Here is a 14,687-nt window from a genome sequence, read left to right as displayed (position 1 = left end):
ACAAACAAAAGAAAACCCTCAGTATGTCAACACAGGTTGATATTTGCCAGATTTCAAAATTCAACCACTTTCCGTTCGATTTCATGGGTCTAAATTTGATTCAACGGTCATCCTCCCCGAGGCTGAACAATAACAGGTGTATTACAGAATAGCCGGTACGTCTGTGTATGTGTGTGTGTCCGCTGTGTAGCCACCGCCAGGGTTGCACGACTCTGGCTTGTGTTAATATCACTTGTATGTGATGTGAGAGCGCGTTGGGGAGAGTAAACCACCAGGATCAGGAGCTCACTTAGCAGCTGTTAAATACGCAGTAAGCTCCTGACCTGAAACACTGCAAATACTTGAAAAGGCATTCTGACATTTGCCTGCTACTGGTGCTTACCTTCTGATCAACAGGTCAAACCCCAAATGTGCTCCAAGCACCAAAGACACGCTGTTTTCATTTGAGGTGTCCAGCCTTATGGTCGTTTCAGATTTGCTCCAGTCAACATGTTCATTTTGTATGGTAAAACATCTCAGCCCTTTAAAAATTGGACCTCATATTTGCAAAGTCAGTGAACGGGCAACATGAAGACATTCAAAGTGCATTAAACTTTGTTTTTTTGTGACAAACATTCAATTCAAATTTTGAACCTGTGAAAATGGAGAGGGATATCTCTAAATATTGAATATTACAAGAACATAGAGACTGTTCACATCACTACCTAAAAAACTATTTGCGTGTAAAATAATGATGAATAAGTTGCTGAAGTCCTCATGTGTGAACAATGTCCGTGAAAGGCTCCCTTCTTGTGGGTGCGAACACGTTCATTTACAAGCTGTGAGTGGCAGTAAGAATGCTGCTGCCCTCGTGTGGTGAAATATTACACCTCAGCGTACACGGCCCAGGAAAGTGCTGTAGATTTTATTTGAGGTGACTGTAATGAGCTCCAGTAAGCTTCACTGAGGCAGGGGAACTACAAGAAGTCAGCGGGACGTCGTTCGGTTCACCTCGAGCTTAACAATGACTCATACATTCCCAATAGTTTTAGAGTTCCTTAATAAGCCTGTTAGTGAAATTGTTTTTTAGTCTGCTCTTAAATACACATTTTATTGCTACTTTGTCTCTGTTGCATGAGAAAGTTCACGAAATGTTAATCCACCATGTTTTCATTTACACTTTTTCACTGGATGTGAGTGGGTTCTTTAGTCTCCAGATGAAAGCAAAATAAGATGAAAATAGATAGAGCTACTTTAGTCAGGTTTCACACTTATAGTTATATGTAGTCTTTTTTACAAGTCTAATTTGACTGACGGTTTGAAAAAAAAGGAGCCCAAAAACCTTTCCCCAGTCTAATGCAAAGATGTACCAGAAATGACACGTCTACTATCCCTTCTTTTATCAACACGGCTGAGCAGCTTGAAGCTGCAGCTAGCTCAGCTCATTGCTTTGAAAACACTCCCAATTTACCAAGAATTCGGAGTAAACAAGTCCTATTGCGAGCGTAACAAAGGATTTAGCAGCGTAACTGTTGGACTATCTGAGGATGTGTTAGATCTAATCCAGATGTTATGTGTGTCGATGAGAAACCGACCACAAAGCAGACTTAATAATATAAGAATGAGCGAAAACAAGCCCAAACAGACCACTGTGCGTGTGAGGAATAAAATATCAGCCAGGACAAATGATGGAGGGCAAAAGGAAAGCGCTGCACCTGTTTGACTGGAGAACCTGCGATCAGAAGTGCCCCCCCCCCTTCCTCTCAGTGCACTTTTTACTCCCCACTTCTGTTACATTCCAACATGTTTACTCACTCTGAACCGTTTCTCCAACACGAAGAGCGAGCTGGGGAGCCTTGGCTTTAAAAAGAAAGGAGGTCCTCCTGATGCCCTCATGGTTGCATACAACATTGATCATGAAACACTTGGTACACACCTCACTATTCAAATATCAGGCCAAAATAGGACAATGACTCATTTCATTTTCGATTGATCTTGGTATTAATTGTTCACACCGGGCTGACGATCAGAACATGGCAGAACCACAATTGCCGTCTCTAAATTTCTTAATGTCTGATAGACGTTTCTGTGAGAATTTGCATATGTGCAACGTTACCAACATCCAAGTGGTTTTTTCATACTTACACATACTTAAGACATTTTTATATAAGGTCCCTTGCTAGCCCGCGTTAAGTCATACATCTTTTGTAGGTGGACAGGTGAAGATTGTATCCATCTTATTTCTATATTTTGATAGTTTCAAAGTGGGACTTTGTGAGGCACTCGTCCAGCAGCTTTATGGTAAAAATAAAAACCTAAAACACCACGATGTTCTACTGCATCTCGTTGCATTTTGTAGTGTGCTCTTCTCCCCCAAACCATTTGGCGAAAGAATAGATTCACAGTTCAAAGAGCAGTATGTTCCGATCAACTGCACACTGTATATAACACTGTGTACTTTGTAAGAGCAGCCGCAGTATGCACCAAGAGTTTAACACCCTAAAAGAAAGGTTAAGTGGAACCATCTCTATATATAGAAACGTTTGACAGGGTATTACAATGAAAATGACGAAACACGTTTTAGTGCACAGCTCCTCCATTGCTTGACTTTTCCTCATGAATCTGGGTACTACAGTCTGATGGCCTAAGTATCTCACAAAATCCCACTTTCAAAACCCTTCAAATTCACATGGGGATTTATTTACCTGGGCTTATCACACGTGTACCAAGACTGCCCAGTGGAGTGAAGACAAAATGAGTTTTTTACATTTGTGGCTGCACACAAAACGAGAGCATTTAAGAATTTAAGTCACCTGCTGACACATCGAAAATAACAAAAAGGGATTAGAGGGATAAGTTGTTACCTGTCTTTGTGACATTTTCGTGTTCAATTCTTCTAAAGATCTATCGGAGTTCAGATGCAACATGCATGATATTATGTTCTGCAGAACCACACAGAATGAGTTCGTACAGTATGTGAACATTTAGTCATGAAATCAGAGAAAGTAATATTGGTTTTGCCCTTCAACTACAATAAAAATTATACTTGTTGTGAGTTGATCAGACCGTGAAAAAACATTATTCCCTGGAACCTTCATGTGCTGCACATATTTAAAGAGTATGCATGGTGAGGATTATTTGCAGAACAAAGCACATAAGGATCATTGTATTTTTAAATATGACCTGGAATTGTTTAAGCAGTTTAAGAACAAAAAACAAACACAAAGACAGTTATTTAGAATGCCATTTATGTCATCGACGTTTCAATAATCTAATACAAATGCGTACACATAGATTTCACCACCTAAAACCACATTATAACCACTACTGCAATAAACATCACCATACGAATAGAAAAAGAATCAGGAGGGGGTCTTTGAAGCTTGGGAGGGGTCATGAAGCGCCTCGAGCTCGCAAACTAGTTATTAGTTACTAGTATACACATTCAAAAGGAGCATTCAGTACGTACACACACCCACCCACACACAGCTTATGTAATACAGCATTAGAGAAAAGTGGACGTAAAAAAAAAAAAAAAGGCGTACGGAGGGAGGGAGTGTTACAGTATACAGTATGAGCTGGTAAAGAGTAACAGCCGAAGTGTACATAAAACACATTTTTTCTTTGCAGTTAAGCCAACGTCACTTAATATAAATATTCTTCATCCAAAAGTCAGTGCAGTGCCTTCTGCTCAGGCTTCACCTGGTCCTCATGCACAGGCTTCGCCTGGTCCACTTTACCCCCAGTCTGTGCTAGACCTGGTCCAAAGAATTACGGTTTCCACTTTACACACAAATCTTTTTGTATCAGTTTGGTATTTGATCTCCCATGTTCTCTATGGTTTATGTGTGTGTGTGTTGCACGCATTTGTTTTGCCACCCAGTACCTCGAAAGTCCAGCTGTGAAGTACTGTGAGTTGTTTTTTTTTCTCCTACTAATTAGCCAATAAAAAAAGAGATCAACAAATTTACAAGTGTCCAGTTCAATGGAGCCGTTCTATTGGATTCCCCTGAAGAGACACATCGCGAAGACCATTGCAAAGAGCTGAGGAAAGAAAAATAAATTAGCACGCAGAATAAACACAAAATCATCACATGCATGTGCGGGTGTATTACTCCTGCTTGCACATTTTGACCAATTATAGTCAATTTATTCATTACTGTTGATTAGAATGCAACATCTACATTGGCAAACAAATGTAAAACATAAATCCCTATTTGGGTTTAACAATATTGCATCTATGTCTGTAGCTATCCTACACGTATGTATAGTTAACATATATTATATAGTGTTTTGCATTTCATCACTGGAACGACCGGTTTAGAGAAATAAAGCCTATTGAAACATACTGCCTCACATGTCATTAACTGGTGTAACAAAGAGTGAAGTTACCAGAATTTGTGCAGTCAAAAGATGTCTAGTTTACATTAAACATTGGTTAATGTATAATTGAAAATAGTACAGCATAAATCTACTTAAAAACATTGCAATGGCATCTTTTGTTACAGTAGTTCAGTAGTGAAGGACATGGTTTTATTTTCGAGAGAAAACCAGTCAGTTCAGTGAGATTTGCATACAGTGTTTGTATTTAATTAGTGAATTGTGGATGTGATCTGAACTGTTGTGCTGAGCTCAACTCTGCAGAGACGTGTGTGTGTGTGTGTGTGTGTGTGAGCAGTAAAGTCTGATCGATGTTCCTGTAGCACACAGTCTTGCCACTGGATGGAGATGTTGCCCCACAAAGACATTTCAGAACACGCTACACTAAACACATTCAGGCGAATACTCTTAGGCCGATACAGAGTCCACTATTCCTGACATTAATAATGACATCGCAGGAGAGACGATGAAAATGCTGCATGTGCGATGATTTTTGAAAAAATGAAAAAAAACCTTTAATACCTCAATGGTCAGCACCACGATGGCCAACGCTCCAGCCACATAGATGTACAGTTCAAAGTAGTCCACTACAGCAGAGTAACATCCCTGAGGACACACAGAGACATGATGCTCAGCACACAACGGGCTATAAACTTAAAAGTGAATTACAGCGACAATTAAACTAACATCACAGCTTTAATCGAGTGGCGCTCTGAACAAAGGATTGGTTGGATGAGGGAAGCAGAAGCAAGGCCTCCAGTCTCACTGCTTTTTAATGAGGACTCTTTGTGTGAATGAACGGCGGGAGAGAGAGACACACAGTGTGGACATCTCGCATTGTTCTAATGGTTTGAAAAACAGCAGGTGGAGAGTGTGGCAACAGTAGTTACATTTTACTCCGAGGCTTTTTTAACACACACGCAGGCAGGGATGTGGGTGTGCATTACTGGGAAGCACACAGAATTTTCACATTGCCATGGACTTTTTTTTTTTCTTTTTCTTTTACACGCATGTACGCTCCACAAAAATTCCAATTTACCAATCTATGCACACGTACACACACGCTTTAATGCAGACGTACACTGGTGTCCCCACACTGCGACACATACTGAGATGGCCTCCCATGACACCCAAAAGCACTAATCAGCCATGAAGGAGGAGTCACGAGTACTTGGATGTCACCCCTCAACGGTCTCCTGCTCTAATTAAACCTGGATGTGCTTTGGAAGGAGGGAACAAGCGAGCAGGCACGGGAAAGAGAAGGTGTCGTGGTAGATGCCAAAAGTTACCTTGTTATTGCGGAACATCATATTGCCAAATAAGCACTGCTCCTGGTTGATGTAGGCCAACTCCTCGGCCTGACTGGTGCGCTGGCAGCAGGCTTCTGGCACCATATGATTTTGGTTGATCATCCTGAACAGGCTGTCCTTAAAATCCTCGGGGCTGTTCACCCCACAGCAGTCAAACTGGTGGCAGGAGAAAAAAAAGCCCTTATTACTGAGTGCCTATTTGTGCACTGGTCTGTGGTCCACTGTATGCGTGCACCAACCCAGCATGAATATTGACCTGAATGTCTAGATTTTTATCTATAAAACATATCCCCCTGACGCCAGGCTGCAAACCTCCTCGTTTCCACAGACTGTTGGTGAAAGCTACAGAAAGTGAGCGCTTTGCCATGTGTGCTGTGGCCTTACCGTAGTCATGATGGCATTCCATGTGGAGGTGAAGACGTCAGTGTTGTTGTAGCCCTGATAATGTCTCTTCAGCTCCTTGGTGAAGTAGTCTCTTGTCAGCTAAAAAAAAATAAAAATAAAAAAAATAAATAATAAAAAGTTCACCAGACGAAAGCACAGGTCAGTGTCCACCCCTTTGGGTTGACCCGTTTCCCACACAGATCCCCGGATACTGGCAGTCGTTTTCATTGGGAACTGCGTCGATAAAAGGGAATACTGAGGCCACTTACGTGCTCCCGGAACAAGAAGGCCAGGATGGCGGCAGCCAGCTCTGCTAGGAAGATGAGCAGGATGAGCATGAAGAACTGCAGCGAGACAACAGGAAAAGAAGGGAGACAAGGAGACAAGGTCGATGAGTGGCGGAAAAAGTGCAAGTCACTCAGTAAAAATCACATTCCGGCTGCGCCTGCTTCACTCAGCATTAACTATGCATGAGGCTGGAGGCGCGACGACTTATTGGAGGGTGTTTTGCTCTTTTGGCTCTCTCAAGCGCGACGGTCCAAAAAAAACAAAAAACAAAAAAAAACTGGCAGACAAGAATAATCAACACATATGCGCACAAACCGGATCAGCAGCAAAAGCACATTTCAAATTTGTCGGTGGACTCACAAAGAGGAGCAGACACTTGTTTTCGCGGATGGCTCCGCAGCAGCCGAGGAAGCCCAGCAGGAAGAGCATGCCCCCCATGCCCAGGAGGATGTAGACGCCGGTGAAGAGCAGGGGGTTGGCTGCTACAATCTCCCTGAACCCTGTGGGGTCCACCAGAACCCAAACTCCCACTCCCAGGAGAAAGGAGCCTCCCAGCTGATGGACGGAAAAGGAGAGTAGACACTATTTAGGATTTTGAGGCATTAGCGTTTTTGAAAACTAACTGGAAATAATTACTATCCCCAGTGACACACAAAACATTACAACAAGATGTCATCCATGTGTTTTAATGCAAGTCTCTGAAAGGTCGGGGTTGAGTTGAGAGCAGATACTAAGCTGGATAGCTAAAAGAGTCATAATGCCCCGGTGGGGGGTAGTTGGAGGAGAAATGCACAGCACTTTAGCCTCCATCCTCTGCCCCCCCCCCTCACTAAACCCCTATCTGCAGGACACCATGGGGCGACTCATGCGATTAAGAAGGTATAGAGGTAGGGGTTGGAATGAACCTCTACGGCGATCCCCTTCTGGCTGTCACAGAGAGGGAGGGCTGGGCGGATGGCGGAGGTCCTGGCCGGAGGTTAATGAATGAGGGAAGGATGTAGCCATTTTGAAAGCTCACTGGGCTTGAAAACCGCTGTGGTGTTACACGAGTGTGAAACGGTTTAGAGAAAGAAACAATACGGGACGCCAGTAGAAAACAGGGGTTGTTATTGAGTGATTCTAACAGTCAAGTTCATTCTTTGCTCTGCTGGTCGCATTATTACCCCGTCCCTGAACAACCTCTTCGGAGTAGAGTCTCTAAACGGTTTGGTTGCGCTTAATAAAGCAGGAAAAAAAAAGAAAAAAAAAAAAAAAAAAAAGAGACAAACCTCCTTACTCAGACCCTCCCCCCTTTACAGGCCCAGGCTAACAGGATTACCCTTGATTGTCTGATCGAGACTGATAAACTCAGGTGCCAGTCACAAACTCTTCACGGCACAGTGTGCCTCAGATGTGTGTCAGCACAGTAAAATCTAATCAAAAGAGAATTTGATGGAATCAAGATTGCTTCAATCTAATGAAATGCAAATGTGGCTCCATTAGTCAGTCGGGCAGGCGGCAGCCAGAAACCCATCTCACATCATTAGATTGACAACGACTTCAGGGAGGCCCGGATGAAGTGTCTGAGAAAGAGATGAGAAATACTTACAAAGATGAGGAAATTGAAGACAAACATGAGGTACTTGATGCAGCTGAGACAGTCCCCCTCCATGGCTGTCCCCCGCGCTGAAGCCTCTCCCTGCCCCTGAAGGAACACAACATGAAACATACACATCAAAATGGGCCACTTAATGAATCCTTCCCAACGCGCGCAGCACTCCCGTTACCCTGCATTCAGATAAGAGTGCCAAGAAAATAACACTTTGCAAAAAAACTGCTCACATTTCTAATGGGTTCTGCCACTCACCGAAAACGCCGCACGCACGCACACACTCCTGCCAGTTCATTTGCTCTACTTTCTGCTGCATTATACCCTCAAGCTCGCCACATTCCAGTCTCTCGGTAACTACACGTTTGGGCCACGCGATGTCAACCCGACCTGACAGAACCAATCTCTCCACACACCGTGACAGCTTAAGTCATTTTAAAATGCGCTTTTCGCAGTCAGGTGGCCCGAATCGGCACTCCCCATCTGCGGACCGATGGTTTTCTAGGCACAGTGGGACTCAAGGGACCGTCTCTCTGTCCGTCCAAGAGCATTTTAAGGATATGAGTCCTGACTAGGGCTCCGTGCCTATATGGCCTTTACCACGGGGGCCTCTTCTACTTAACTTAATGAGAGCCAGGAGCCCGCTGTCAGCCAACCTTGTGTCCGACATAAACACACTTTCCCTGATGAGGGTCCGTCCTGCAGGCACTTCAGGTTAATGAACAACGCCTCTCCTGCATTAGGAGACAACATGCGTCTCTGTAACCTTGTATACCTATATTATATATAGAATATGTATATATCTATCATTGAGGAATCGGTTTAACCTACCGAGCTACATATTAAGAGATTTCCATCCTACTTGGATGAAAGGAATTGTCTGAGGAATCATCTCTACATATTCTGCAAAAAGTGATCTGGGGTTGGTTATAATTGCAGTCTTGTGAAGGAGGAAAATTAATTATTATTTGGCAGAATTGGCACGACACTCTTTGCTTTGTAGTTTGGATTATTAATTTGCTCTCCCAGAGTGATAGCCGGGGCGGAGGCTGAGACTGAGGCGGAGTAACAAGCACATTAAAAAGAAACTTCTCAGGGTGATTGTAGATGGGTTTACACAGCTCGGCAGCCAGACACTGTCCCCTCTAATTGAAGACAAAAAAAGTTAGCGCGCCTTCTTTTCCAGTCGTTTTCTCTGGACTTTGCAGCATGTCTTCAACATTCAATGTCACAGTTTTCAAAGCCTTTTCCAATGCCTTGTGTGATGTGTGCGTCTGCTTCTCCGAGGCGGCGGTGCAGCACGGGCTGTGATCAACGGCAGCTTTGAGTGCCGCCGACTTTAATGGGGATCTGCTGTCGATCCGATGTAATTCAGCCTTAAACCCTTGCACCTCTTCGACTGGGAAATTCACATTTTCAGGGGAAATCAACCCTAATCTCCCCATATTGTGTGAAAAGAAGAACTGTTCAGCTGCTTCTCTGCTAATTATTATTAGACACAGAAGTACTGCAATTGTGCAAAGCAGAAAATTATCATCTGAATCTTTTTCTAGTCGGTTTCTCTTGTGTTGCTGTGTGATTGCACTGGTCTGTTTTTTCCCTCCTGCTTCTAATTGCTATGTGCTACAAGCTCCAGAGATTTTTTTTTTTTGGTTTTGGTCTCATCGTAGGCTTGTTTAATTTGCCTTGACAATGCAATTGAACAATACCAACAATGTGAAGACAGCCTTTGTCTGCTGTAGGAGCAGAATGAGAACGTTTCCTCCTCTCACCAGCCTGAGGGCTTATTATTTTTTTTTCTCTCCCCAGAGGCAGGGAAATTGATTTAGAGCTATGGTTTAACACCTCCTCTAAATCATAATGATATGCTTAGGTATTGATCACTCTCCTAGTGGTACTCAGAGAGGAAACCAGCAGCCCTCATTGCCAGAGATGGATTTTAATTCTCGCACGCACACGCACACACGCACACACGCACACACACACACACTTTCCTAAGCTCCACTGAAAAGCCTAATGAGGGCGCAGGAGGTCTTAATTGAGATTTGCATAAATTACAGTCTCACAGAAAAAAGCGACTGGCTGAAAAGGCCCTTTCTCATCCGTCCCCCTCTCCACGGTTAGTCCCAGGCCCTTATGAAGAGTGAGAACTGTATTTATTAGAGCCGGGGTTCAAGAGGCGGAACAAGGAGGGGGAGGAAGGGAAGGAAAGGGTTGGATGGAAAAACTCTCAGGGCTCAACTCACATCTCATTCCCCAAACAAAAATGTCTGATTTCTCTTCCAGCTTCACCCCCTTAGCTCTTTGCTCCCATCTAAAAGGTCAAACCAGCTGTCGGATTGGGAGCCAATTTTCTTTTACGCATTAAAATGCATTGGATGCTTAAGAATGAAGTGGACAATTTGGGGCACGGCCGGCTCCCAATAACAAGCCCGTGGTGAAAAACAGCATAATATAAATCAAACTGCCACGGAGACCCTGGAGAAAGTGCAGAGTAAACAAACTGATCCTTCCCATGGCTCCCATGGGATCGCAGGTCCTCATCGATCACGGCCCGGCCTCAGTGATCAGACCACTAAGTCCCTCGGAGTATTCGCCAGAGTACGTTATGCGGGCAAGGAAAGCGAGGTTCACACTCCAGGAGCTGCAGCCTTACAACAACATCAACAAATGAACAGAGCAGATCTTCCTCAGGTGGGCTGCTTGGCTAAACCAACAATGTGGCAGGACAAATTGTGTTGCATTGTGTTGGTATAGAGCAGCAAAAAACACCCATTATAACACACAGCAGAATGGAATACTACACTTCTACATTTGCGGACGTGTTTGTTGTAAGTAAGACTAAGTAGTGCAGTGTGTCCTCGATCTGACAATCTAAGTGGCGGGTCTTTGCCCGGGGGTCTCCAGTAAATGCCACCTCCTTCTCTTATTACCGACTTCATGGAATGCCACACACGGCACTAAGATCCCATTGTTTATTCTTGGCAGAGAGCGATCCACAGCCGACTTGGGCTGTCCCAGCTTGGGCGAGTTTGAGTTTGATAGTGGATTAATGAGAAGCGATCTGAAATCAGCTCCACAGTGCCGAGAAGCCAGAGCTCGGTAATGAGGGCAAACCCATCTGACCTACATTCTACCTCAGAATGAAGACAAGCAATTGTGACACATTTCTGAAGGCCCGTTTTCAGGCTCAACTCAAGAAAAGCGATGAGGCATGTTTGGCCGGCATCTACACACGGTGGTTAAAAGATAACGAAGACACAGCACCGCATTGGGAGCGCTCCGTGTATAAATAGCTTCTCCTTGAAGTTGACACTTTCGGCACGATTAATGAAGTGAGTCCATATTCCCCTGCTTCACTGGCCACCGCCCCGGACAAATGGATCAGCGTGACAAGGACGCGGTGTCTGCTGCTCGGCGAACTGTCCTCACCCTCCACCCACCATTGAGGACAAGCCGGTTCACTTCATTGTGGGCGTGAGCCTGCATAACAGACTATCGTTAACGCCGAGACCCTGTGGAGACGATGAGGGTTTGGAGCTTAACCTTCTCTAAAATGTCATTGACCCTCTAAATGATCACCTGGGCGTTGCACCCCGGGGACGGCACATCTTGGCCCCGCGCCTCCCTGAGCTCGGCTGGAGCAGGTGCTGGTTTCTTTTCGTTGATGCACGCCCCTCAAGCGCTCTCCAGATAGCACCAATAGCCGCCGACGACGACACCGAGGGACCACACGCACATGCCACATCAGCTTTTATCTCAATTAAAAACCCATTTCCGGATTTCTTCGGGACTCCCTAAATCCGCCGCTGCAAGCAAACATCCAAAAATCTGAATAAGTGATGGGCTCCTCTGGCATTGATCAGGGCTCCCCTGAGGCGCACCGTGTCCCTTAATGAACCTCCAATTAGGAGGGAATGAGCCCTGGGCTGTGCTGTCACACGGAGGAGCTTTGAAGCGTACTGAATGCTAAGCAGCTAAAACACTTTATGCTACTTTAGAGGGCACGCTGCTTGCAGACAACAGTGAAAAACCACAGAAAGAGAAAGTGTAGAAAAGTAGCTCAAAGGCAGCCGAGCACACGCCGTGTGTGGGGGCAGCTCACACGGAGCGCACGCTGTAGAAACTCAGCCGACTAGGATGTTGCAGCAACTGCTGGTGTGTAGCAAACGTCCCCGTTGGTGAAATGCACAGGTGGGGATATACAATGCCCAGATTAATGAGTTTTCAAGGTACATCTATAGGATTGGTGCACATGATCAGCTTGTGCACATGTGGGCCTTGCTAGTCTCTGATGAATCTGCTCTGCCTTGCAAAGCAATTTATCATTTCAGTCCATTGTTGCAAGACGTGCAGCGAATCTAAAGCAGTTCTTATCCGAGCCGGAGAGCGGCGCTCTCCTGACCCCAGTCAGTTTAGAAATGAGATTGTGTGAACCCCCCAAGGGCAGAAGTCCTCTGACCGGGCAGCTGACACATTCCTGAACAAAAGGCTGATTAACTAACACGAACAAATGCACAGCCATAAACTCACTGGCCATGTGTTCTCCACAGCACTGCAGGGCCAAATTCTTGAGATCCCAAATGGGTGCAAATCCAGCTGTAGCACTGAACGAACAGTTGCTCATGCTCCTACGGTTGAATTGATTCTGCAGCTCCTCGGATTAGGAAGCTCGGGAGGGGGAAGGGTATCGATGGCTCCTTGGTTATCTCGAGCAGCGGACATGTGATAGAGATGAAGAGATCTGGGTTTCTATTGAACACCAGTGACTGTGTGATCCTCGCTCTGTCAAAGCAGAGGATTCTCACTTAACTGTGTCGGCACCTCTATCTGGCTGAGTGAAGACTCAAACTGGCTGGACTGGGCTGGATCGATGCCGGGCCCAGGCACATGGTCAATGATGCATTGATTCCCTGGAGTTCCAGCTCTTAGTCTGCGAGCTGTCTGGCAGTGAGGGCATGTGGTAGCACAACACAATGAACACATAAACACTTAGCTCAGGCTTCTCCCACGAGGTGCTTCGGCGGATGACACAATGCCATCGGGGCTTTCCACAGGAGGACGTTATGACTCAATTCAGAACTAAAATGCACATAATTTTTATTTTGTGCAAGTTTCCACAAACTTAGCCAAAATATTTTGCATATGTCTGGGTCATGTGGAGTTCCACATAAAGTTCCAATCACTAACCCAAACTCTACTTTGATCAGTGTTTGACCCGCAGCAAAGGGGCAATCAAAATGTTTGAGATGTTCTGTGTGTTCTATGTGTGTTCTAACGTTCATGTTGAGGATGCTGTCGACGCTGTTAAGAGTTTTTTTTTATCACAGATGGCAGAAGTAAACAACGGGGGGGTTTAAGGAAAGACAACGATTTCAGCCTCAGGGGACTAAACACAAAAGGAAACTTAGGAGGGTAAACACGCCCAGAAGCACAAAATAAACACTCACTCACACACTCGGGTGCTAGTACATCCCTAAATCCTGACAAATAACATAAATGTGAACACTACCATGAAACTAATAATGATGTTTTGCGCCTTTATTAAAGTGAACATTTATTTTTGCACATTTTGGAATCTCTCCAGCCCTCCAATACGGACACTGGTCTCCACGGCAACCCGGATTTGTGGTGAGAGTGGCCTTTGTCTGCAGAGCAGTGTTTGGCATCTCCACTTAGCACCAGTTCCTGTTCGAAAACAAAGGGGAGCAGAGCCGAGCACTTTACGACAGCAGGACAGCTTGGCCGGATATTTCTGTAACGAATGATCACTCACACCCTGCCGCAAGGCCATATGTTGGTTTGAATACAGCTAGTTCCCCCTCTGTGGAAGGCAACACGTCAAAACCTCAATACAGTCTGCTAAAAATCAACGGAGAAGAAAAACAAACAGTAAAAGGAACAGTGTAACCTAATTTGTGTTAATGGCTGGAGTTTTGCGCGCAATGCAAAAGATTAGAAACGAAAGCCAGGAGGATGAAGAGCGAGAATGTTTGTGCCCCAGATGAAAGCGATATCCACATATGTGGGAAGTATCACTTCAAATAACAACTTAAGAATAATATAAAAAAGAAGAAATGTGTTAGTTGGAGCCCACAGTGCGGCAGAAAATAATTCTTTGAGCTTGTTTTGTAATACGCTGTGAACGGACCCACCTAGTGTGGCGTGTGCGGTTACTAATGTAAATCGGTTACTGTGAGGCGGTTTGATTAAGGAGTGAGCGGCTGAAATCGTACGTACTTTAACTAGTAAAAGGATATTGTAAATCGGTTTAGTTCAATTAACCCTTTGCTAAGCCCAGTCACCCGCTGCAACTCCATCTTACTTTCAGAGCTAAGATTTGCATGGAGCCCACGATATCCCTAACTGCATTGCCAGAATGAATGATGGGATGGTTACATCGGACAGAGGGGACAAATTTAATACCAGCACCCATATTGTTGGGGAAAAAAAGTCAGTCTGTAAACATGTAAATTTGATTTTTTTTACAACTTTAAGTTCAAAATATCTGTTGCCATGTCCCGGCAGTCTTGTTTTTAGCCATAGAAATTATTATTTCAACAATTCTCTAAGTGAGACACTAATTGTTAAAGAAAAAATCCCTCATGCCATTTGCAAATGTTGCACACATTTCCCTCTACGTTTGCCTTCATGTTTATTCTGACTGATTACAGCTGATGTGTCTGGTCTAAACTCCCCTTTAACCCTGCAATCCATACATGTCTGCTGCTCAGCCGTGCCTGGAATACTAATATTAC

General features: G+C 44.6%; 1 protein-coding gene across 3 annotated transcripts in view; it reads right to left on the bottom strand.

The window, feature by feature from the left end:
* Window positions 1–3,210: 3,210 nt before the first annotated feature.
* The window catches only part of tspan18b (tetraspanin 18b), a 28,378-nt gene continuing 16,901 nt past the window's right edge, over window positions 3,211–14,687 (bottom strand). For all 3 annotated transcript variants that reach the window (XM_040163266.2, XM_040163268.2, XM_040163267.2), the window contains 7 exons: window positions 7,930–8,025; window positions 6,702–6,896; window positions 6,323–6,397; window positions 6,054–6,152; window positions 5,649–5,825; window positions 4,882–4,965; window positions 3,211–4,023 (listed from right to left, as the gene is read on the bottom strand). In XM_040163266.2, the coding sequence (XP_040019200.1) occupies window positions 3,976–4,023; window positions 4,882–4,965; window positions 5,649–5,825; window positions 6,054–6,152; window positions 6,323–6,397; window positions 6,702–6,896; window positions 7,930–8,025 (774 nt within the window). In that variant the 3' untranslated portion in view covers window positions 3,211–3,975. The remainder of the gene's footprint in view (window positions 4,024–4,881; window positions 4,966–5,648; window positions 5,826–6,053; window positions 6,153–6,322; window positions 6,398–6,701; window positions 6,897–7,929; window positions 8,026–14,687) is intronic.

This window comes from Gasterosteus aculeatus, chromosome X, assembly GCF_964276395.1.
Source record: "Gasterosteus aculeatus chromosome X, fGasAcu3.hap1.1, whole genome shotgun sequence".
In the NCBI taxonomy this organism is placed as follows: Eukaryota; Metazoa; Chordata; class Actinopteri; order Perciformes; family Gasterosteidae; genus Gasterosteus; species Gasterosteus aculeatus.
Note: the sequence above shows the minus strand (reverse complement) of the source record. Positions and strands in the feature narration are given on the sequence as shown.